General features: G+C 51.8%; 1 protein-coding gene across 4 annotated transcripts in view; it reads right to left on the bottom strand.

Annotated features, from left to right (window-relative positions):
• The window catches only part of RASGRF1 (Ras protein specific guanine nucleotide releasing factor 1), a 109,179-nt gene that overhangs the window by 22,904 nt on the left and 62,842 nt on the right, over positions 1-23,433 (bottom strand). For 3 of the 4 annotated variants that reach the window (XM_063091331.1, XM_063091332.1, XM_063091333.1), the window contains 10 exons: positions 21,356-21,419; positions 19,223-19,359; positions 17,273-17,355; positions 11,046-11,294; positions 8,069-8,442; positions 5,928-6,053; positions 4,141-4,311; positions 3,091-3,197; positions 2,551-2,663; positions 421-481 (listed from right to left, as the gene is read on the bottom strand). In XM_063091331.1, coding sequence (XP_062947401.1) covers positions 421-481; positions 2,551-2,663; positions 3,091-3,197; positions 4,141-4,311; positions 5,928-6,053; positions 8,069-8,442; positions 11,046-11,294; positions 17,273-17,355; positions 19,223-19,359; positions 21,356-21,419 — 1,485 coding nt within the window. Of the gene's footprint in view, positions 1-420; positions 482-2,550; positions 2,664-3,090; positions 3,198-4,140; positions 4,312-5,927; positions 6,054-8,068; positions 8,443-8,815; positions 8,822-11,042; positions 11,331-13,769; positions 13,773-17,272; positions 17,356-19,222; positions 19,360-21,355; positions 21,420-23,433 lie in introns of all 4 variants that reach the window. The other variant, XM_063091330.1, reaches the window with a different exon arrangement.

Here is a 23,433-nt window from a genome sequence, read left to right as displayed (position 1 = left end):
ATCACCAGTTCTCACCACTGCCACTGACCATGACCTTGAGTGGGCTACTGAAGCACCCTGTGCCTCAGTGGCCTCATCTATCAGATGGGGACAATGATATAAACTTGTAGCACTGTTGGAAAAAGTATCTCGAGTCTCTAAGAGTTTAGCACAGTGCGGGCTACCAGAAGCTGGAAGAGGCAAGGAAGGGTCCTCCCATAGAGCCTTCAAAAGGGGCACGGCCCCACCAACATCTTAATTTCAGACTTCTGGCCTCCAGAACTGTGAGAGAATACATTTCTGTTGTTTTAAGCCACCCAGTTTGTGGTACTTTGTCACAGCAGCCACAGGTGGTGATTGTGCCCAGTGAGGGGCTCCTGGGGTGGGGAGGGAGGGGAAGGACATCCCTGGAGAGTGAGTGGGAGGGAAGGTCCAGCTCACCATCTGTGTTATCTCCTCCAGCGTGATCTGGTTGTCACCCGGGTCCTCCTGGGTCAGAGTCCTAGGGATGAGAAGGCACAGTGAGCTGGCACCTCAGCTCCCGGGCAGCCCTTCCCCAGCCCAGACAGACAGACTGCTCTGCAGTCTCCTGCGCTCACTTGCATGCCTCTCTGTCCTTGTTCATGCCATTCCCTTTGCCAGGAGTCCCCTTCCCCTTTCCTCCTCACTGACTTTTTCCTGATGGGCCTGACTCTCCTCTGGGTGAAGTCCTCTTCTGGGGCTCAGCTCCTGGGCTTCCTGCATCTTTCTGTGGCCACCAGGAGACCCAGAAGGGAGCCCTTGAGAGCTTCTTGCAGCTCTGGCACCAGCATGGGGCTGGGCACACAGCAGGAACTCCTACATGCATTAGAACTATAGAAAGCATGAGGGGAAAGGAGCTGCAGGCCTGTAGGACCAGAGCAGATGGAGGGGTTGGGGAGCCTCCCATACAGATGCCGCTCCAGCCTGGCCTGGGAGGCACAGGGCAGGGGAGGCAGCAGCATGGTGGCCCAGTGGGGCAGGAGGTGGCTGAGTAGAGTAGTGGGGGTACCCGGCAGTGGTGGACACAAGGGTGGACACACTCACTCTGACGGGCTCAGAGCCGCAGCTGGTGAGCACTGGGGAGCAGTGGAGGAGGCTCGAGAGCCAGCTGGGGATGTGTGGGGGACAGTCAGGGGGTGAAGGCCCAAGCTGGAGGCAGTGACATTCCATGCATCAGCCTGGCAGAAGGCATTGTCATGTATACTTTCAGCTGAGGAAACAGAGGCACAGAGAGATGTCTCACCTGAGGCCCTGCTGCAGGAGCACAGTGGGCTACCATTCAAATGTGGCTGCCCAGCTCCAAAGCCTGCCCTTCCCACTGTGCTCCAGCAGGCAGCACCCAGGACAGACTCCCTTGCCTGTGATGGCCTGGGGCTCAGCACACTCCCATGGGCCTCCCCGAGAGGGGCCTGGGGGCTAGCTGCATGCACGTGTGCACATGTGTGCAGGGGGGTGGGTACTGAAGACAAGGGAGGCCTGAAAGAGATTCTAGGATGTGAGCCTGAGAGAAGGATGGCCTCTGGAAAGGAAGTGCCCAGGCTGGTTGGGGAGGGAGGCTGGAGACTTTGGTCATAGGCAGGAAGTGCCTCAGCAGGACTTGGTGGAAAGTTTGGGGCAGAGGCAATGGCTGGGAAGCAGAGAGGGGTGGCTGGAGTGAGCCAGGAGGTGAGGAGGACAGGCCTGACTCCGTGCCCTCACACCAGGCTGGGCTGGGAGAGGACAGCCTGAGTTGGCAGGCAGACTGCGGGCCTGCACCCAACACCCACTGAGCAACCTGCAGAAGCAACACTCATGATCTCACCCAGCCTCACCACAGCCCTCAAAGTGGGTATTATTTACCCACTTTACAGAGGAGAAAAATGAGGCTCAGAGAAGGCTTGCCCAAGTCACATAGTGAGTCACCAGCTGGGCCAGCTTAGACATGCGGCTGCCTAAGCCCTGATAGTCTGGGAGGAGAAACAAGCACAGGCTTGGGGACAATATAATTGAATTCAATTCAACAGACACTCCCTGGGCACAAGGTCTTGCCAGTGCTGTCCAACAAAACTCTCTGCAATGACCGCAATGTTCTGCATCTGTGCTGTCTAGTACAGGAGCCAGTGGCCACATGTGGTTCACGGGGCTGATGAGCTGAGTTTTAAATTGTATTCAATTTTAATTAACTAAGAGTTAAGTTGCCCTATGTAGCAAGTGCCTACCACACTGGATGGCACAAGCTAGACAGATGTTAGTGGCTGTGGATATACATGGAGAAGTGGGTGTGGTTCTTGCCTCAAGAAGATCAAGGTCTAGTAGGGGGTGAGGAAAAGGGAGGGAAAGACAGATGGACTATCCATTCCTGAGCCTGGCTGCAGAAGGGGAGTGCACAGCCCCAGGTGGCTCAGGGCTCCAGGCTCACCTCTACCCCAGCACACCTTCTGCCCAGGGTTGTCCTCCTGCCTGACAAGGGCCCTCCTCACCTCCCTGGCCCCTGGCTAGCCCGTGTGGGGGCAGAGGGCAGGCCCCTGTCCCAGCAGGCGGTCCTGGGCTGGGGCCAGGTGCTGCCCTTACCTGATGATGTTGGCTGCTGCCTTCCGCTCCTGGGTCAGGAGCTCTGGGTCGTGCATGACCTCCTCCAGGAAGCTAATCACCTTGCATTTGAGCTCGTCGTTGGTCTCAAAGTCCTGCCGGGAAGATGTGATGTATGGCTCTGGCTACTGTTTTTGAACCGCACTGTACTCTTTCCTTTTTGTTGGCTGCGTGGCAGGGCACATGCAGGGCCTAGAGGCTCTTAGGTAAAGGTTCCAGGCAAGAGCAAGGAACATCCCTCAGCAGCTGCACCCCTAGGCCTGGAAGGCACAAACCCAACTGCACCTTTGCTGCAGACATGTGGAGAGACAGAGGCCCCCCGCCCCCTTGAATGTCCTTGGTTCTCTCCCAGGGGATCTGAGCAGATCCTTCTGAGAACACTGGGCAGCACCTTGGCTCCCTCCCTCCTGCTGTCCCATGGTCGACCACCTGCTCACTCTGCCAGCAACAGCTTGGGGAGGGCAGCTGCTTCCTGGGGGCCCACTGATGCCCAGCAGCCTGCTGGGGAGGGGTCCCACCCACCTGAGAGTGCTTGGAGACCCAGTGGCGGAGCACGTTCAGGACGCGGTTGGTGGCTGCTCGGCGGATCACAAACTCCTTGTCTCCATTCCTCTGGTCAGGGGGAAACCCTGGCAGTGGGCATGGCAGAGGGGAGAGAGGATATATGAGGACAAGAACCAGAGCTCAGCTCTAGTCTGGATTCAAATCCCCAAAGTGGTTGAGAAGGGGCTGCTCCTCATGGCCGCTGGGCATCAGGGCTATGGATAGGTAGGGGGACAGAAAATATTTAACCACTAGGTGCTGACCAGTAATAAAGATGCCACCATTTCTCAGTGGACACAGTCGATAGACACCCAGCCTCCATCAGACCTTTCTGTCTTTCAGGGGCTGCTGGAAGATTCAAGCAGCCTCCTAAGACGGGGGCTCTCTGGGGCCCACACTCCAGCCCCTGGCAGGACTGACGCTGTGCAAGTGAGAGGCAGAAGGATGGGGGTGGCAGAAGCTCTCGGGGCCAAGTAACAAAGGGGGATAGGTGAGGAGGAAGGGCCTCAGGCAAGAGGGTCAGCGCTGGCAAAGGCCTGCGGGAAGAAAACTTGGGGACTGGGGTGGGTGGCAATCAGTTTGAAGTGGATAGATTGTGGGGTGCATGGAGGATGGCTAGAGATAACACTGCCTCCCTAGGGCATGCCAGGAGGAGTAGCCTGGATTCTATCCCAATGGCAATGTCAGGGGAGGGGAGGGTGCGGGGCAGGCTGTGGCCTAGACACACAGTGGCCCGGGCTCCAGGTATGGGGTTCAGGCCCTGGCTGTGTGCAGAGAGGTGGGGGCTGTGACCCAGCACCTCCCTCAGTGGAAGGGGTGCTGAAAGTCAGAATGGCGTGGGAAGCCTGGCAGTGGTGAGTGGGACTCATTGGTTGAAGCAGATAGCTTTCCGAGGGTGGTGCTGTTGACAGGCCCCACCTGTGCCATCAGCAGTCAGTGTTAAACATCCAAAGTGGGGCAAGTCCACGGGCCCAACAGAGGGAACTGACCTCAGGGAGGACCCGTGAGTGAGGACCACCCCGCATGCACCTGCGCTGGCTAAGGACATCCTCCGGTACTTTTCCTTGTTTGGGGTGCCCTCGTTGGCTCCCGCTGTTGCTATGGCAAAGGCGGAGGCGGCTGACAGGGCGCTGCGGTTGTTGTCCAGTTCACGACAGGAGGTCATCACGACTCCATTGTTGTAGGAAAAGAGTGGGAACTCTGTGGAGGACGAAAGCAACCCTTAGCCATTCCTGGTCTCAGCCCCTCAGACTGTTAAAAAACCAGGGTCCCAGGACTGGAAGAGCCTTGAGGGTGGGCAGGCTCTGTCCTCATGGAGCCAGGCTTGTCAGGTGGTGCTGGTGTCTGGGGTCTGTTCCCCTGTAAAAGTTTCTGGGGAGAGTCACACCATGACTGTTATGCCAGGGGTGTCCCAGGGATAGGCCCAGCCAACCTCCTGCTTGTGAAGAAGGCTTCCAATCACCCCTTCCATCTCTCTGTGGCTCCCAACCCCTTCACCTCTCAGGCCAGCTGGGCACAGGCCTGCTCGAAGGCATCATGTTCCCTCACCCTTTCAGTCTACGTGGAACTAACGCACAACCTGTCCAGTGTCTGTATCCACAATTCTTACTGACAGGCTCATTGGCATGGTGGGGTGGAGAGAGCACTTTGCGTAGAGTCCATCACGTGGGTTGAAATTCTCCCCCACCCCTTATTAACTGTGTGACTGTGTGGCCTTGGATACATTACTTAACCTCTCTGAGTCTCAGTAATCCCCTCTGGATAACAGAGATAATACCTACTTCAAAAGTTGGATGTAAAGATTAAAGGAGATGACGCAGATGAAAGTACTTTGTATTGAGTGAGAAGCTTTATATATGCCATGGAATATCATTGCTAATTATAATAACAATTTTTTTTTTTTTTTTTTTTTAGTAGTAATAGTAGTAGAAATCTTTAGCTTCATCTTCTAAGTCTCTGGAAAGCAAACCATACTCTGGACAAAGTTTCAGTACTTATGCTGTGAGGAGCAAATGATTTATCTTAAAGCCTCAAAGCTTATTTCTGCAATGTGGCTCTCCGTGAGATATGTTTTTGTGTACCCGAGAAGCTGAGGCATGGCTGCAGTGTGACCAGGCAGCTCCTCTCTAGAGCTAGGTGACCCTGTTATTTATTGGGTTTCTTCCGAAGGCCTGGATAGTTGGGAGTTCGGGATTCAGGCTGCCCCTTGCGTGCTGGCGCAGGGACCTGGAGAAGGCAGCGTGAGGAAGGGTTGCCCTGTGAGGTGAGGCCTCCGAGCTCTCCCCGCACCCTTGGGCATTTCAGAGTTCTCCTGTGTGTGGGGAGAAGCCATATGGGAACTGGAGAAAAGAGGTGGCTCTTGTGAGGACCCTACAGGATCATGAGTTTGAGACTTCTGGTGGGCAACATCACGACCTCTTGGAGTCTTTTTCCGTATTTGAAAAATGGGCATAGCCTGGCCTCTCTACAAGGTTAAGATGAGGGCCCGGCATAGAGCCTGGCACGCAGGGGCTCAGGACACACCTTCTGAATCGAGATCTTCAATGAATGAGCCCTAGATGCTGGGCCTCCCTGCCCACCTGCATTGCGTGGGTTAAACACAGTCTTGTTTGAAGTCAGGGAGGGACTTGACGGAGCTGAAGAGCGGGATCTACCCAGCCAGGGTTCCAAACCCTGCCCCGGGGTTATGAAATACCAGGTAGTCACTGCCCTCAGGAGTCACTCATAAAACATGGGGATGACACCCACTCACTCGCCTGCACTCAGCTTGACCTCCTGCCCTCTCCCAACCTGGGAGTCTATTTGTACTATTGTACCTGAACAATTTTTGCTTTTGACTGATTTCGGCGTTGTTGGAGATTTGGTTGGTGATGTCTCAGTATCACCATCGTCACTCTGGTTCTGATCGATATCTGACTCTTCTCTCATAGAGACTTCTGAGCCTGGGAGAAAAGAAAGAAAGACTTTTACTTTCTCAAATATTCATTCATTTAAAAATTCATGTCTACAATTTATTGAAGCAAAACAGTAAACTTGGGGATATACTGGATAAAGAAACAGCTTTAGCTGCCACAGGACTTACCAGAACTTTTCACATGCTAATGGGCTTTGTGAATCTTTGGGGTGGTTTTTGCTCTATCAGAACTTCTCAAACCATAATGGACATACCTGAAGACCTTGTTGGAAAGCAGATCTTGGGTCGGGCCTGAGGTCTGCCTTTTTAACAAACTCCAGGTGAAGCCCATGTGGCTGGTCCATGGACCACATTTTGAATAGCAAGGTCCCCCCTTTTTTTTGTGAAGCATCTTGGGTAGGGTGGCTTTCTCCCCTGACTGTCCCAGGTCAGTCCTGCTTTATACCTGTTCTACCATGCCCCTGCTCCTGGTGTGGGCAATGAATTACAGAGTCTCCCTAATTTTGGGAGACTCATGGTCTACACGTTTCGGGAAAACTTATGAATTACATTAAAAGTCCACCTCTGGAGTGGTAAGGTCTTGGTCAAAAACTCTTAACTGCTCTGGGCCTCAGTTTCCCCAACTTGCAAGTGAATAAAGTTATACCTGACCTTTTTGAAAATCCAAAGCCATAAGTCTTCTCTTTAGAAAAGAATGTATGCACACACATACACATACACACACAGTTTGGCACACAAGTAGGTTCATGGGCTCCTGGATCACCAGTCAAGAAGGCCAATACCAGATGACTTCTCAGGACTGTCTTGAGTTACACTTCAGACTGTGACAGTGTGCACTCACTGTAAGTTTACGTTGGATGGAATTCTGGGCTTCCCACTGCTCAACACCGCACTCTCCTGAGTGAGCCACGAGCCGGCCCCTGGGCTTCCCACTGCTGCCCCTCCAGGGATCCTGTACTTTGCACCTGCAGGATGGCATTTGGGGCTCTCTGGCAGCCTGCTACCTTCTTTACTGACTTTCGCTGTGCATGTCACCCACTTACTGTATGTGCCACAGTAAATGTTACTTGGTGATGGAGGCTTGTGGGGGCTTTACCCCTGCCCAGCTGTGCCCTTTGCTGGGATGCCCTCTGCCTTCCCTCTTCTCAACTCAGAGAAAATCCGGACCATCTTCAAAGTCTTTTTCAAAGGCCTCCTGCTCAAAGCCTGGGGCTTCTGGCCAGCCCAGGCTGGTATGCGTGTGCGCGTGTGTGCATGAACTAACCAAGACGATGATGATGGGACCGAGGATGTGGCCTGATGTGATCTAAGACAGGACCAGACCTACCTTCTAGAATGCTCAGGAGAAGCTCTGAGGATAGGGAGGAACCAGCCTGCCATAGCACCACCTCCAGTTACTGTCCCACAACTTGCGTTCCAGGTATGCTGAGCTTCAAGCTGTTCCCTGAACCCACAATGCTTTTCCTTGCTCCCCAGTCATTTGCATTGCACACCTACTGCCTAAAATGTTCTCCCTTCCTCTTGGTAGAAATCTAGATCTACCGGGTCCTCCAGGAAGCCTTCTTTGACTCCCCGGACAGTGTCCCCACCTCCTCATCTGTGCCCCTTGAGCATCCCTCTAACACAACATGTATCAGGTATCCACACTTCAGCATCCGGTCTGGGTCCTCAGCCAGACTGAATCCCCGAGAGCAGGAGCTGGGTCTGACAACCTCTTCTCTCCCAGATCCTGAAGGAAGCCTGGCCCAGGACATGTCCACTGCAGACATGGATGAATACAGGGATGCAGATGACACTGTCATCAGGGCAGGGGGATGCTTTACTTGCTCATGACAGAAGCTGACACTCATTTGAAGTGTGGCTAGCCTGGGAATTTCTGCATTCTCACCCTGGCAGCCTGGGCTCCCATGTATGCTACCTGTCTGCGCTGCCCAGACCGCACTGCCGGCATGCCTTCCCCTGCTGCATCGTGGGAGCACCGAGGGGCAGCCTGAGGCCTCACTGGGCTGAGCCAGGGTTGGGTCCATCCACACACCCACTCACTCTGCTTGCTGAGTGCCGAGTGCTCTTCAGGCTTCTCAGGAGTCGAATCACTCTCATCTGGAATCTTGTTGGCAAAGCTGCTGGACACGTAGAGCTTGCTGGTGTCCAGCGTGGCTTTGCTGAAGGGGGACATGACCGAGTACATGCTGGTGTAGCCATTGGAGTTGCAGCTGAGTGCCGCCAGGTCCAGGGCCTTGCCGCCCGTGATGATGGGGATGTTCAGGGACAGCTTCCGCCGGCGGCTTGGCGATGACGTCTTGGTGATGGACAGGGGTGGTGGTGAGGAGAACTTGCGGGTGGCACGTGGGGACTTGGGGGGTTCGCCGTATAGCAGCTTATTGTTCTGGCCACTGGCAAACAGGAGTTCCAGCGACCTGCAGGGAAGCCAGGGGATGAAAACTATGGTCAGCATATGCCTGCCAGTCCAGGACTGGCGGCCCCATCTCCAATGGGGCGCAGGGAGGGCCAAGTCTCCCTCATTCTCATAATCCCCAAATCCCAGGGCTGATCCTCTGAGCAGCGACCATGTGATTAAATGGCCTGGGACCAAGTATCTATAAAGGTAAGTGTCCTGCTCTGGATGGTTTGGGCAGATGTGGGGCTTTCATGGTGGGGGTGGGTCTATCTGATACTCCCTCCTCCACACACGGTGTCTGGCCTGAGGTGCTAAACATCCCCTGAACTCCTGGCTTCCGAGAAAGCTCCCTCCCTCCCACATGGGGGCGTGTCTCACCTACGCGCTCTGACCTCATCCTAACAGAGGTCCCGAGGGATGGATTATGGATGAGGAAGCTGCGGCTCAGACACAGGAAATGACTCACCCGATGCCTCCCACTCTGACCCAATGTTCTTGCACCCCACTGAGGCCCTCAAGCGGCCTTACATGCAAACTTGGGCGGGAGGCAGGAAGCTAAAAGTGGGGTATCCGGCAATCCTGGTCATGCCTTACTACCTTCACAATAGGCCTCCCACCTCGGGCCAGGCTGGAAACAGGTGACACATCCATAATAACGCAAACAATAGCTTGCTGCTGCGAACGAATGTGTCTGCTCTGTGTGACGCACAGGACAGGGCTCATCTCTCAACCCTCACCAATGCCCCAGGCGGTGGGTGCTCTTATCCCCATGTCACCGACTGGAAACTGAGGCTCAGAGAGGTTATGTGACTTGGCCAAGGCCACAGAGCTGAGAGCTGGACCTGAATCTGCCTTTTCCACTGAGGACACTGCTGCTGGGAAAGGAAGGGTGGGCTGCTGGGCCCCGGGGATGATCTCAATCAGTTCTCCCATATGAATCTGTCCTGGATGGGATAGTTTCTCCTGTTTTCTCAGGGCCCTGGAATTATGGAGATTCCAGAAGTTCAGGGCAGAAAGGCAAGACCCGCCCTGCCCTGACGATGCCTGAGGTGGTGGCGGGGGAGGCATGGGGGGTGGGAGTTGTATCCAGGTGTTTGGCTTGCTCTGGCGGTAGAGGTATGTGGTGGGGGCAGGGATGGTTAGAGCTTCAGCCTCCTGGCCCCTCCTCCTGTTGTCTTGGGCTTGTATTTGAAACTAGCCTTTCCCCCCAGCAGCACTGGGGCATAGGTGTGACGTAGGAACTCTGCTCCAGGCAGCCCTAGGGCTGAGGCTCTGGCTCTACATCTCGCCTGGGGTGTGGGGGAACATTTAGAAGGACCCTGAGCCTCTGAGGTTTGGGATGGGTTGTCCACAACTGGGATCTGGTAGGTGGTCTCTCAGAAAAGGAAAGCACCTGCTTGCCCTTCCCGTTCCTGACTGCATCCCTCCCAGGCCAGATCCCTGGACATGCCCTACCACTGGGCAGCCTTGGCCAAGTCCTTCATTGCTCTGTGCCTTACTCCCCCTCTGCTAAATGATGTTTAGTAACCACTTTCCTTATGTACCTCAGACTGGGCTGCAGGCAGGGCCTTGCTTGATTTGACACTGACTCCCCATGCCTGGTTTGGCACTACCCTTGGCTGGTAGCCATTTGGTGAGATGGGGTAGAAGTTTCTGTTAAATGAAGATTCTGGGTGCCCATGAGTTGGGCTGATGGTTTATCTGTCAGCAAAGTTTGACTAACTTTGAAGTTCCAAGGCTAGCCCCTTAGGCTGGGCTGGCCTTGCGCTGCGGTCCAGCACTGACCTGTACCTGCCCTTAGCATTCTCACCTGGCAGGGACCCTGGGTTTACAGTGGTCCCTCCAGGCCCCTCGAGGCTTGGCCAGGGGGTGGGCACTTGAACACCAGGTGGAGCAGGGAAGTGAGGAGGAAAGGAGGGAGGGGAAAAGAAAATAAGGGCCACTCCACCCTGCCTGTCACCCAGACTCACAGACCAGGCCCTGAGCTCAAGTCCCCACTTGCAACAGCTGGTCAGTGGCAGAGCTGAGCTGTGATGATGCAGATTGGAAAGATGGCCTCAAAGCCAAGGCTAAGGTGGCTTGCACTTCTTACGTTTGCCACCCCAGGTGTGCTGGAAAGGGCTCTTTTCTCCGCAGAGCAGGATGTGGTCTAAGCAGAGCAGAATTAGGATTCCTTTCTCCTTTCCTTTCTTTCTTCCTCCCTCTCTCTCTCCTTCTTTGCTCCCTCTCCTTCTCCTTTCTTTCCTTTTTTCTTCCTTTCTTAAACGGGGAAAGAGAGGAAGCACTGTCCTTTGGTGAGTCATGGGACCCTATGCTTCCAGGATGGGGCTAAGAGGTGAGAGCCAGGAGGAGAGAGCGATGTGTGCCCCCTGAAACTCTACCCCCCAGGAAAGGGCAGGTGGAGCAGAAGCATCAGGCAGAGAGCCCTCCCTCGCCTCTCTGCAGAGGGCTGGCTTGGTTCCTGGGGGGGTGGGGGTAGGGCATGGTGTATGTCCCACAATACCCCACTCAGGTTACAATCTCTCCTCCAGGGGCTTCCCAGGCCATCCCTGAAGCAGAGCTCGGTTTCCCTCCCAGGCCTGGAAGATGTGGCTACAGGAGGAAGAGGGGGCCTCTGGCCACCTGGCAGGGATGGCGCTGATGGGCTTCTTGTAGATGGTGATGAGCTTGTCCAGGACCACGACGGCAGTGGTGAAGACGCGGTAGGAATGCAAGAAGGTGTTGAGGAAGTCGATGCTCAGGAAGCGAAGGTCCGTCAGCCTCTCCAGCAGCCGCTCCACGCTGGCGTACCGGATCTGCAGCACTTTGCAGGAGTTCATGGTTTTGCTGAAGCGAATGTCAACGTCATCGCAATACAAGGAGGCATCGGACCTGAGGAGAGAGGAAGGACGCAGAGATGAGTTGGGTCTGAAGTTGTCTGAGCCCACGGCTGTGTCTTCTGCCTGGCTGTGAGCTCCCCGAGGGCTGGGGCATGGCCACCTCACCACCGTCTCCCCCACGCACCAACCACCAACGATGGTCTATGAAGAGGACAAGGGCAGCTTTAGAAGGATGATACTGAAGAAGACTGTAACTTCTTTTCCCCAACATCCTAAAATCCTTACACCATAAAACCTTAGAATACTGGAAAAATATTGCAAACAGACAAAAAAAATGTGTTGCTGAGTTCACAAGATGCACAGGAACTCTATTCACACAAAAACGTGAACATGAATGCTTAGAGCAGCGTCATCCATGAGGATGAAATCTGGCTCTGCGATGGCTGTTCATTATGAAATTCCAGGCCTGTGCTAAGGCGGGTGGACTGCTCAGCAGTTGTCTCTTCAACCTCCTTAGCCTTTGCAGGGGGAGGTCATCCCTTCCATGACCACTTTGGCTGCCTGTTAAGATTTAAGGTCAGTCTTCAGCCAGCAGTGGACCAGCTGGACTTCAGGTATTTGCCTGAAAATGAAAAAACCCTCAGGGTTGGGCAGGTATCCTGGGTTGTATCTTTCACCCTTGACCAGGTGATGGCTGCATAGGTTGGGAATCTGACCCAGCCAGACCAATCTGAGTCCTCTGGGGCTTTCCAAACTGGATCTGGTAGCAGCAAGTCCCATTCCTCTCAGGCTGCCAAGATGTGAGGACAGGGCTCTAGTGCCATCAGCCAGGCCACAGGGGTCTGAGCTGGGTCTAAACTTCCACAGGTCTTTCTCTCCATGGTGTATGAGCCCGAGCACAGCAGCCTCTACTGGGCACAGTGGGAGGCAGCAGCCCTGATGGCTGTTGTGTCACACAGCACCCTCCGGGGGTTAAACCATGGGGGATGTGTTGTATTGGTCTTTCAGTGGCATCTGCCATGACTTTTGAGCAACTGTGGTTTTTCATTTTCTGAGCACTGTGAATCTCTGCAATCACGTTTTACTTTTTGTTTTGACTACCGAGATCTTGGAGTCTGGTGCTCACTTCATTTCATTTCCCTCCTTACTTTTTGTTTGTCCTCATTCCTCACGTGATGACTGTATTTTATCTGCTTGTTTTTATATACCTTTAGTAGCTGCATTGAAGCTTTTATGTTCTGGTGGGATGTGATTAGAATAATATATCAATGAACAAATAAATATACGGTATTACTGAAAGAATAAGCTTAGAAATCTTATCATAATGAGCTGACAGGGAAAATAATAACTCTAGAGAAACATATTAATTCGGCCCATAAAGGCTGTCATGGCAAGAACAGGGTTAGCATCCATGGTGCAGTGGATAGAATAGAAGGCCTGGAATCAGAACACGTGGGTCCAAACACCTGCTCTACCCTTGTTTCCTGTGTGTCCTTAGACGAGGGAGTTATTCTCTGGGTCTCAGTTTCCTCATCTATAAAATGGAAATAATAAGATCTATCTCACAAAACTTTTGCAAGGACCTAGAACGGTGCCTGGCATACAGGAGGTAGTGAATGTACGCTAACTCTGAAGGCACTGGCTCTTCAGAGGGTACCTCCCACCCAGGGGTGCAGGCTCAGCAGAAGTGAGCAATGGACAAAACCTCTCTTTCATATTGTCCTTCTTAAAGAAACACCCATGAAATACTGATGCATACATAAACAACCTTTATTGAATGCCTTCAGTGAGCAGGGTGGTGGGGATTTCTTTTTAGGATGAGAAAAAGATGGAAAAAGCACAGGGCCTATAAAGATACTATAGTTCAAAGACAAATCACTCTGAAGAAACAGAGGAATGCTCCCTTCTAAGTTAGCTGTACTGCAAGACACAGAACATTTTATAAAATTCCTGGTTTATGCTTTTACTGAGACTTGGAAAAATATATATTGCATTTACAGAACCATGTAAAACAACTATGACGAGGGAATAATCTGAGACCAGAAAAGATTTCCTGGTTATGAAAGACAAGATTGTTGAATTGAAGGCTGGAAAGAATGCAGGAAATAGCAGATCAGACACCCAGAAAATCACGAGTGACCTATTAAACAGGTTTGAGAAAGTTTCCTAGAATTCAGGGAAGAATAAAGAGATTTAAATGAGAGGAAATGGAAGCAAAATGGAATAGATAGAGAGGATCTAGCTAGTTCACAACAAATCTCAAAAGGAAGAAGAGAAGCTGTGGAAAAGCAATAATGAAAGAAAGAACGGGCAGGAGGAAGTGCCTGCAGTTGGAAAGGGCTCCCCAGCAGCACTGCTGATGAGCCGCGCCCAGCCCTCCTGTCTCCTACCCTGAGCAAGTGTCTCCTACAGGGCTGTGTGCTCTAGAGTGAGAGTTCACCCCTCACACATCAGGGATCCCACACCCCAGGCCTGGCATCTGAATGGTGATCATTAGACCCCTCTGGCAAGGATTTACTTCTAGTACCTTCTCTTCTGACTCCTTCTGCCACTGGAGAGGGTAGGGAAAGTGAGAAAAGCTCCCCTTTCTATAAACCTCCCTTTCCCCCTTTTTCTCTTTTCAAAACCTCAGATCACTGTTGCAGTGCCTCCGGCAACTCCAATATTATATAAACCTATTCTGGACTTTAGCTTTCCTGTCTGTAAAATGGGAGAGTGCTTAAAGCAGGGGGACTGGCAGTAACTGCTTGGGTTTGTGTTGACGATTCTTTCCAGACTCAGCCTAAAAGAGTGCTGTAATCCATTAGAATTTCAGCTGGGGGTGAGGGTGGGGAGGGGGTGTGGATTGGAGATGGCTGGGTCTCGTGCCATACATCTGTCACCCTTCCTAGAAAGTCTCTTCAGTCCCTTACAACATGAGCATTTTCTGACTGTAAATTCAGCCCTGCTTTTCTCTTTGCTACTCCAGCACTTCCTGGTGAAAGCTTCAAGTGGCATCCCTGCCTCCTAGGCATCAAGGAGAGGCCTTGGCTTGAAGGGAAAGGACTTTCTCTTTCTTCTTCCCCAGGGAGAGTGCCCCCCACCTTGAGTCTACCTGTCCTTGAGGCCACATGTTGGGGAAGAGTATCAGCACCAGAAGCCCAAACAGGTGGAATAAGACTTCTCAGCTCTCTGGGGTGCTGGTGGCTGACCACATCGAGATCCTGCCCACAAGCATCCATCCATAGAGCTGCCACGGGAGGGCCGGATGCACTGTGGTAGGAGGTAGCAGGAGTGCTTGGGACACGTGGAACGGAATGCCTCTTTGTGTTGCAGATCAAAAATCAGGATGCTCTTGACACACCATCTAAAAAGCAGGAGACTGTGCCAGAAACTCAGAGGCCTATGACGACCATATCTAGGGAATGCTCTTAGGCTACTGACTCTCCAGCTACAGCCCCAAGGCCTTTCTCCAGCCAGGTCACCAGGGGGAGCCCAACATTCCCCTGGCACAATCCTATCACTGTACCTGTGGAATAAAACCCAGCTCCTTGCCTGCCACATTGCCACTATCTGACTCCTGCCCACCTTTGCAGCCCCATCTTTCACCAATGTCGTGCAGGTCACTGTATTAATTAAGAAAGTACAATTGTGCTATAAAAAAATAAGAGAAACAGGGAAGATAGATGAAACTAAGCATAGGAGCAAAGAGCTTGTGAGACATAGTAGACACACATAAAGTAAAGCATATGTGTACTGAACATAGATAAGAAGGGATAGAAGGACCTCATGGGCATCAAACATTCACACCGCACTTAATATTCATATGAGGCAAGTGGGATATTCATGAGGTCTTAAGTCAGCCACCCACTGGCGACACCCTTTCTGGCCCTCTGTATCTTCCAGCTAAGAAATGCAGATAGAACTGTAGCTGTTCTTTAGGCTATGTGATGAGCTGCAGTGTGTTCTTCAGGCTTTGTGACAAGCCAGGCACACTTGCCCCTACACCTGGGACAGAGCAAGTATGTGTCATCAGCCCAAGTGCCTTCCACTGGTTGGGCCACTCGGTCACACTTCAACTCTGGTCCTTGCAGCCGCTCCTTCGGCAGGGGAGGTTGATGTGGCAGGGAAAGAGGCGGGCCAGATGAGCATCATGGAACCAGGTTTCAGACAGTGTGGTCCTCCCACCCGCACACACTCCTGCATAACCTGCTATCCCATCTCTTTCCCCTGTGTCTTGCTATGTGGTAAAGTGGATTTACTAGATGCTGAGGGTAAGCATCTTAATTTGGCCTATGATCTTTTCTGTTCCCAGTCCTCTAGGACAGTTTGCTTGGTAGCGTCCTGGAGACCACAACTGCATCAAGGTTTTTGCTTGTGTGACCTACCACTCCCCCAACCCTGCAGCCTCTCAGAACCATTTATCATTCTGCGAACACACCATGCACTTTCCTGCCTCTGAGCCTATGTTCATGCCCAGAATGCACCTCCCCCTCTTAGCAAACTCTAACTCATCTTTTGAGGCCAGTTCTGATGTGCCCTGCTCTGGGAAGCCTTCCCCAATGGTGTCTGGTAAATCAGTCACTCATCTTCTGTACCCCCCAGCATCATGAGACTATTTCGTAACACTCACTACTACCCTGTTTTATAGTTATCTTTCTGCATGTCACTTTCTCTCACTCAACAGTGAATTTCCTGAGGACAGAAGCCGCACCTGCTCCTCTCTGCTGCCCAGTGCCCTCTCAGGCGCTACTTCTGAGAGGGAGGCCAGGCTCTAGGGGGTGGATAGGTCATCGGATTGTCATTTTGATCTGGATATCCCATTCACTTTATCACCATCATAGTTTAAAAATTTTGTTAGTTTTTCTTTCATGGATGACTTTATTTTTGTTTCATCTGCTTGCTTTTACTGCTCCAATATGCATTCTTTCCAGAAAATGAGTAGGTACTCATTATCCACTTGGTAATTCTACATGTGATTTTTATTTGATCATTAAAACAAATCTAGGAGGTAGGTAGGTATTATTAAGTCCCACTTACAAGTGAGAAAGCCAAGCTCAGGAAGGTTAAGTGACATCCATAGTCACACACAAAGCTTGGGCTGGGGACCCGGGCTGTTGCCTTCAAGTTCAGTCCTTCCTGCAGGGCTCCACCACCACTGGCTGTTCGGCAACAGTCATGAGAGGAATAATACCTCATTAACTTGCACAGAGGCTTAAAAGACCAGGTGGACCCGAAACTGCTCAGGCCAGCCCCTGGTGCCCAGTAGTTCATAAAGCCCTTGTTTCATCAGACATGCCTTCATACTGGTGGGCAGGTGAGAACAAGGGAGGCCTGGTAACTTTCACACACTAAATGTGCACACTAAATGCACTTCCCCAGAGCGTGCACTTGAAGCAGGAAAGAGGCTGCGGGTTACCCAGATGTTGGCAGAAAGATGGCCCAGGTGGAGGTGGGTCCCAGGGCATGCTAGGTGAGCATCAGCAGGCTCTGAATTCCAAGGGTGGGGTGGAGGCCAGAGAGCCGGTGGGCTACAGAATGGGGGCAAGAAGGAGGACAAGGCCAGGGTGTTAGGTGTGCAGGTCCCTGGAGGAGAATCCTGCCTGGTGCTGGTGAGGGAGGCTGTGTTCAACAGGATGCCAGTCCTCCTTGCCCCCAGGGATTGCTCAAACAAATGCAGTGGCCCTGGAGCCTGCATTCTTGATTTTTCTGTTTTTGAAATGTTCTATGTACTTATTTTGTAATTAGGAAAAGAAAAATAATTATTAAAAAAGAATGCATAAAGTTTCATTCCTAATGTTATATCTTAAACAGCCTAACATAAAAATAATCCACATGTGCAAAAAAACCCCAAACCATAACAAAAATGAAGCCAAAGCAATCATCCAAATAGACATTAACTCGAAACAAACACGTAAGCAAACAAACATCCAAGAAACCCCAAAAGACAAAACACAGCATCTTTTGAGCCCCAGCGGCTGGCCCATCCCAGTGTGCTGGCTGTCACCGTGCACTGCTCAGCCTGGTCAAGACGGGATTAAGGGCACTTACTTGATCATCTGTGGCACAGTGACCTTGGAGTTTTCTTCAAATGCATTCATCATGAGCCCATTGCACCGGATGTTATCCACACACTGGAATCAGAGAGAGATCCCCAGGGTCAGAGCCTCGATCCCCATCCAGGACCCAGGCCCACCAGGAGCTCTGCTGACAGAGAGCCACATGCCCCAGCCCAACACAGAGTCCTCAAACTTCAGGGATGGTGTCAGGCAAGGGTAGGGTCAACACAGAGCATCCTTTGGACTTTGGCTGGAAGTCAAGTCCCAGCTGAGTGAACTTGGGGGACTGAATTGACCTTCTTAGGTCTTAGTTTCCCTACGTGCAACATGGGGACAATGACTCCTGCCTCATGGGTTGTTTGCAAAATGAGGCCTCTGACACTGACTACTCTGTTGCCGACCTCTGAGGTCCAGCGAAAAGGACAAGATCAGATCCACAGTGATCTGTGATCTCTCTCCTGGGAGGTGGGCCCGGTAGGGCCTTTGTCACTGCTGCATGAGACCACAGCACTGTACTACTCTCCATCCTCTGCCCCAAGGTGCTGACTCTGTGATGCTGTGGATGGTTTTCCATATTAAAAATCCATGCGTGTGAGGGAACAGATGATCATACATTATATTCAGCCTCCGAAACACTCAAAATCCATTTTGCTTTGAATAAAAGGTACCCAGCAAAACAAAAATAAAAGATACATCCCTTAGGGCGGTGGGGGGGAGCTGCCTCTTTTCCTCCTTATTGCCCCCTGCCCCACTTCTTCACATTTCTACCATGAGAAGTTTTCTTGGCATGGTGGTGGGGGAACCTGCCTGGCACGTCACAGAACCTTCTGGTGTTGAGGATGTGTGTTTTGTGGGGTGTGTGTGTGTGTGTCAAAGTCACTGGGAAGTGGCACCTGAGAGGCTGCACAGTGTGGGTGGTGGTTGCTCCCAGGCCGAGCCTCCTGGTCAAGGCCAGGCCCCAGAGGAGGTGCCTCACAGAGGGAGGTTTCTGTCATTTGCATTTCCCAGCCCAACTTCTCCAACACACCATGCTTGCACTCCAAATCAAGGGGGCTTGGCCACGGGTCATAGCATTTTGTCCTGGGTTAGAGCATTATGGAGGCAGGGGAAGGGGTGGAGGACCCCCCACCTGCTGGCATCAGCAACACCAACAGGAGGGCAGAGGCCCAGTGGGCAGCCCCCATGCAAGCAGCCCTGGGTCTCTGCTGGCTACGGCCAAACTCGCTGGGGGTTTCATTTTTTTCAGGGCATGACGGGATTTTTGAAGATGTGGTAAGACTCAGAAAGAACACATGCTACAGGTTATCTCAGACTCCTTACTCCTCTGGGCCTGCGAGATGGGCAGGCAGGCCCACTGGGTCTGTTCACTGGGCTTGGGGAGTCTGTGCTTCCTGATAGGGTGAGTGACCCCAGTGCTTGCAGTGGGCAAAGGCAAAGACTAAATCTTCCCTCTGTGTAGTTGACACTGGGTTTGATCTCAAGAAGCTGCCCTGACCCCCTGGAGAAGGTGTCTTAGCTTTTCAGGCCCATTGTTCTCCTTCCCCAAGCCCTACTGTATCTAATATCCTCAGGTAGGATTTTTTTGTGCATACCAATGGCCTGGGGCATGCACTGAAATGCACATTCCCAGGCCACAGATCAGCAACTTGGATCTAATAGGTCTGGGGGTGGTGGTAGGGGAGCAGAGTCCAGGAATCTGAAGTTTTTAAAATCACCTTGCCAGGTGATTCAGATGCAGGGGGGGTTCCCAGACTGCACTTTGAGGGTGAGTCAGGGGATGGGCTCCTGAACTCAGCCTTGGGTGGGGCTGCAGACCTGGAGGATACTTGTGTCTTTTTTGTAGAACAATGCAGCCACCTCCCCCCACCCCCCTGGTCAGGCTCCCAACCAGGTCACAACATGAAGGGACCACTTGCTTTCAGGGACAGGTGACGCTACTCACCTGGCTGATGTCACTGGTCCATGCTGCCTTCTCCTGTCTGGATGAGGCCACCAGGATAACCGTGAAGGGTGGGGAATCCTTTGGCTCTACCCCGATCTTAAAATCCAAGTGGTCTACGTCTTGCACAGATCCTTTGGCTTCCAGTTACAAAACATGAGGTTAGCAGAGTGGGTGTAGGCCCTTTCTGAATTGGAAAATGTTTTAATAGTCCCTGCCTTACCCACTGGTGGAGGCTTTGCATTAGTAAAGCACCGGGCTCTTGCTACTACTTTCAGAGTATTTTTTTTTCCAAAGTAGGGAATTCCCCTTTCAAAGAAGGAAAAACTAAGGTCTGGAGTGCAGAGACAGCTTACAGCTACGCAGGGACAGTTCCCGAGTCAGAGCCGAAAGAGCCTTTAGGAATCACGGAGTCTGCCCTCAGCCCTCATCACACCAGCGGGAGCTGGGGAGCTGAGTGAGGGCTTACCCAAGACCTCCAGCAGGGCGGAGGCTAAGCCTAGAATGGCCTCACAGCCGGGCACTCCTGCTATCCCAAGGTGGTACCAGGGCCAAACGAGGAGCTTTATGATCTTCAACTTTTATCGACAGGTCTGCACATTTAGTTCAGTTTAGAGCTCCCCAAAGTGAAAGTAAATTCTAGGTATTTTTATTACTGCTCTTAACCTGGAAGTTCCTTGAAGTCTTGAAAGCTGTTTATTTAGAAAGACTGAGATCACAGTTTAAGGATTCTTTTCAACACCTCCACATTAATCAGGGGTGCACTGAGGAGATGGAATGGGATGTGGTGAAAGGTCTGCTCCAGCTCTGGTCTGTTCTGCTGCTCGCTGGCTATGTGGCCTTGGGGCGGTGCCCTTCCCCCTCTGGGCTTCAGACATCCTTCATACAACAGGGGTGGGACTTGATGTCTCTGAGGTCCCTGTCCCTTCCAGTTCTGACACTTGAGAATTTTAGGATTCCTTGCTGGGCACAGGGAGCACATTCTGGTGGGATCATGCTGGCTTCTCTGAGAAGTGGGGTGTTTGTGTGTGGGTGTCTTTTGAGGGGGGATTGCTTGGGGCCATGCTCCCACCTCCCTGGGCCCACAAGGGAAAAGAGCTTTAGGCCTGACAATTCCTCTTGAATCTGGGCTTTCCTGTGGACCTGCCCCGGGTGAATTGCCTCACACATGTACTCTTCCCTTGGGGAACCAGCAGGCTTGGCCCTCAGTGGTGGGCCTGAGGGGAGCCGAGCCCAGCCTGTGCCTGACCAAGGTGTGTGTGCATGTGTACGTGTGTGCATTTGCCAAGTGTGTGTGTAGCAGCCCCCAAGCCCACGCTATGCTGGGACTGGGATGATGAGGTGGTTCAGACAAAGCCCTACCCCAGGAGGCCCAGTTTGGGGAAGGGCAAAGATCACGTCTTGCTGGTGTCCCCACAGGGCAGGGCATCCAGAGGGTGCCTCTGAGCCGTGGCAGGGGCCAGTGAAGAACGGAGATGAGAACCAAGTTTGGCCCAATCAAGAGACAGTGGTGACCCTCCCCCCCAATTCTGATACCTAGAAAGAGAAATCCCATAGAACGTTCAACACTGAGGCCTTGGGATTCTGCCCTCCCTGAACTTCCCTGCCCAGCCCTGTCTGGTTTGTTGAGGCCCTTTCTCCCTGGGGTCTTGCCTCCCTTCCTGGCCACTCCAGCCCCACTGTGGGGGCTGGTTCCCCTCTCTTGGGACCCTCAGCCCTGCCACCCCTCAGCGGTCCCACACACCCCATTCTTTTCCATTGCAGGACAGAGATGGGCATCTCCTGAGCCCCCAGCATGTGGTCCCGAGCCCTTGTGCACATAACACAGATGTATGAATGAGGGGTGCTCACTGAGATGCCATGATCCTGAACCTAATGGCATCAACTGGTCTAGGGGCCCAAGGAGCTTGGCGGGGGACCAAGAAGGTAGATCAAGACTATCACCAGCCAGGCTGGGGAGCTCTTTCTTTAAAGACCCAGACCCTGGCCTCTCCATGTCCAGGTGAGGGGCTACCACCCTTTAGCATCCTACCTTCCTCCCAATAAAAACCAATGTCTATGCTTAACCTTTTAGGGTGAGTATGTGTGTATCTGTGTGAGCACACACACGCACACACATGTAACTTGCGCACCTACCTTCCTCCTCTGTGCTTTCTGGGTCCTCCAATAAGGTGCAGTCAATGAGGGATATGACTCCATTCTGAAAAAAAACAGCAGGGCCACCTTGGAGCAGAAGGTGGATGTACTAGCTCAGGAGTCCAAGGTCAGGGCTGGAAGGGGCTTTAAAGAGAGCACCCACGTATACACACATATGTATGTATATGTTATATGCCAAGTGGGATTTTGATTTTTAAGTTGAAGGACTTTATCTTCACACAAGAAGCCCAATGAAGTGGATCAAACAGGATTATCTCAGAGAGGTTGTTCCCAAATGAAGACTGAGATCAGGCTATGCGCAGAGGGGCCAAAACCTGGCCTATCTGGCCTCCGCAGAGCTCTATCCGCACAGCTCTAGGGCATCACCTCATAGTCCTAAGTTGCACGTTTAAAACCCCCTGTGCTACTGACAGGGCCTATTTTATGGACCCATTACAGGTGTCATTATTCTCATTTTGCAGATGAAGAAATAAAGTCAGAGAGGTTAAGTCTTGCCTAAGGTCCCCTAGAAAGTTAGTGGTGGGGTTTGGAGAGAGCCTCAGGGGCCTGATCCCAGCCTAAGGTCAGTTACTCACTTTCAACTATTCTGAATATCTGGGAAAATACCTCCCATCCTTGACTGTGTGAGCACCTCTTGGGTGTGAGATCCCTTGATACTGTAGTGAGCATTAAGAGTAACCACAACTGTGGTGGCTATAAGACATGTCTACACATTCTTTGATACTCTTTCCTCCAAAAGCTGAAGCCTCATTCCTTTCCTCTTGAGTGTGGGCTGGATGTAGTGACTTGCAGCTAACTGAAAGAATAAAGCAGAGGTGATGGTGTGCAGCTCTGCAGACCGCAGCTGTCTGTTTGCCCTCTTTCTCAGAGCACCTGTTCTGGGGGAAGCCAACTGCCGTGTTGTGGTGAGAGGTCTATAAATGTGGACCAGAAGCCTCCAGACAACAGCCACATGAGTGCGCCATCTTGGAAAAGGATCCTCTGGCCCCCGACAGGACCGGCAGCCCATCTGACGTCTTGACTGCAAACCCATGAGAGATCCTGGGCCAGGGCCACACAGGCAAGTCACTCTTGATGTCTTGACTCACAGAAACTGTGAGGGAAATTTGTTACATAGCAACAGAGAATATGGTAACTGATAATAGAGACCTGGCTACGTGGCTAATCTATGTATGAAATGCTTGGCAGGCAGAGGGGAACTGGAGAGAGCATCAGAGTGGACCCCCACTCCCTGCGTTCTGCTTCTTGTTTTGCTCGTTGGTGGTCTTGGGGTAGCCCCCAGGATTTGTTGGGCAGTAACCTTGTCCAGTGATGTCATTGGGCTTGATAATCTTGAAAGACCCATCTAGTTCTGACTTTCTTTTACTTTAGGTCCAAAAATTTCTCATGGTGATTTTAAATCTTGCAGATTTGTGGCCTGCCCCCTTCAGAGAGGACTTAAGGCATGCTATTACCACTTGGGATATTTAGAGAAGTGACTTGAATTTAGCTTATGGCCATTGAAAACTGTACAGTGATTAAGAACATAGACTCTGGGGCCAGACAGCCTCGGTTCAAATCCTACCTCTGCCATGTGCAGGCTTTTTCTGTCTCACTTCCTCTCTCTAGAAAATGGGGAAAGTGATTGTATCTGTCTCAGTGGGCTGTTCTAGGAACCAAATATATATACAGTGTTTGGGATAGTGCCTGGTCCGTAGTAATCATTACGCAAGGGCTTGCTGTTATTATTATGACAAGTTCATTATTATATAATTAAAAGTGACACAATGACTATCACCTACTGAGCACTTACTGTGCACCAGGCACTGGGACTCCCTCACTTAATCCTTGTAGCACTCCTGTGAGGTAGGTATTTTCACACCCATTATGCAGATAAGAAAACTGAGGCTTGGTGAGGTCATGTGACTTGTCTGAGGTAACCCACCAGTAAGCGGCAATGCTAGGATTTGAGCAGAGCTCTGATTCTATGTTCTTCGTTACTATACTAAGAGGCTTTTAAAACTCAAAACAAACAAACAAACAAACAAAAACCCCAAACAAAAAACCAACCAAACCAA

Source organism: Cynocephalus volans, chromosome 3 (genome assembly GCF_027409185.1).
Source record: "Cynocephalus volans isolate mCynVol1 chromosome 3, mCynVol1.pri, whole genome shotgun sequence".
Classification (NCBI taxonomy): domain Eukaryota; kingdom Metazoa; phylum Chordata; class Mammalia; order Dermoptera; family Cynocephalidae; genus Cynocephalus; species Cynocephalus volans.
This window is presented reverse-complemented; position numbering and strand designations above follow the sequence as displayed.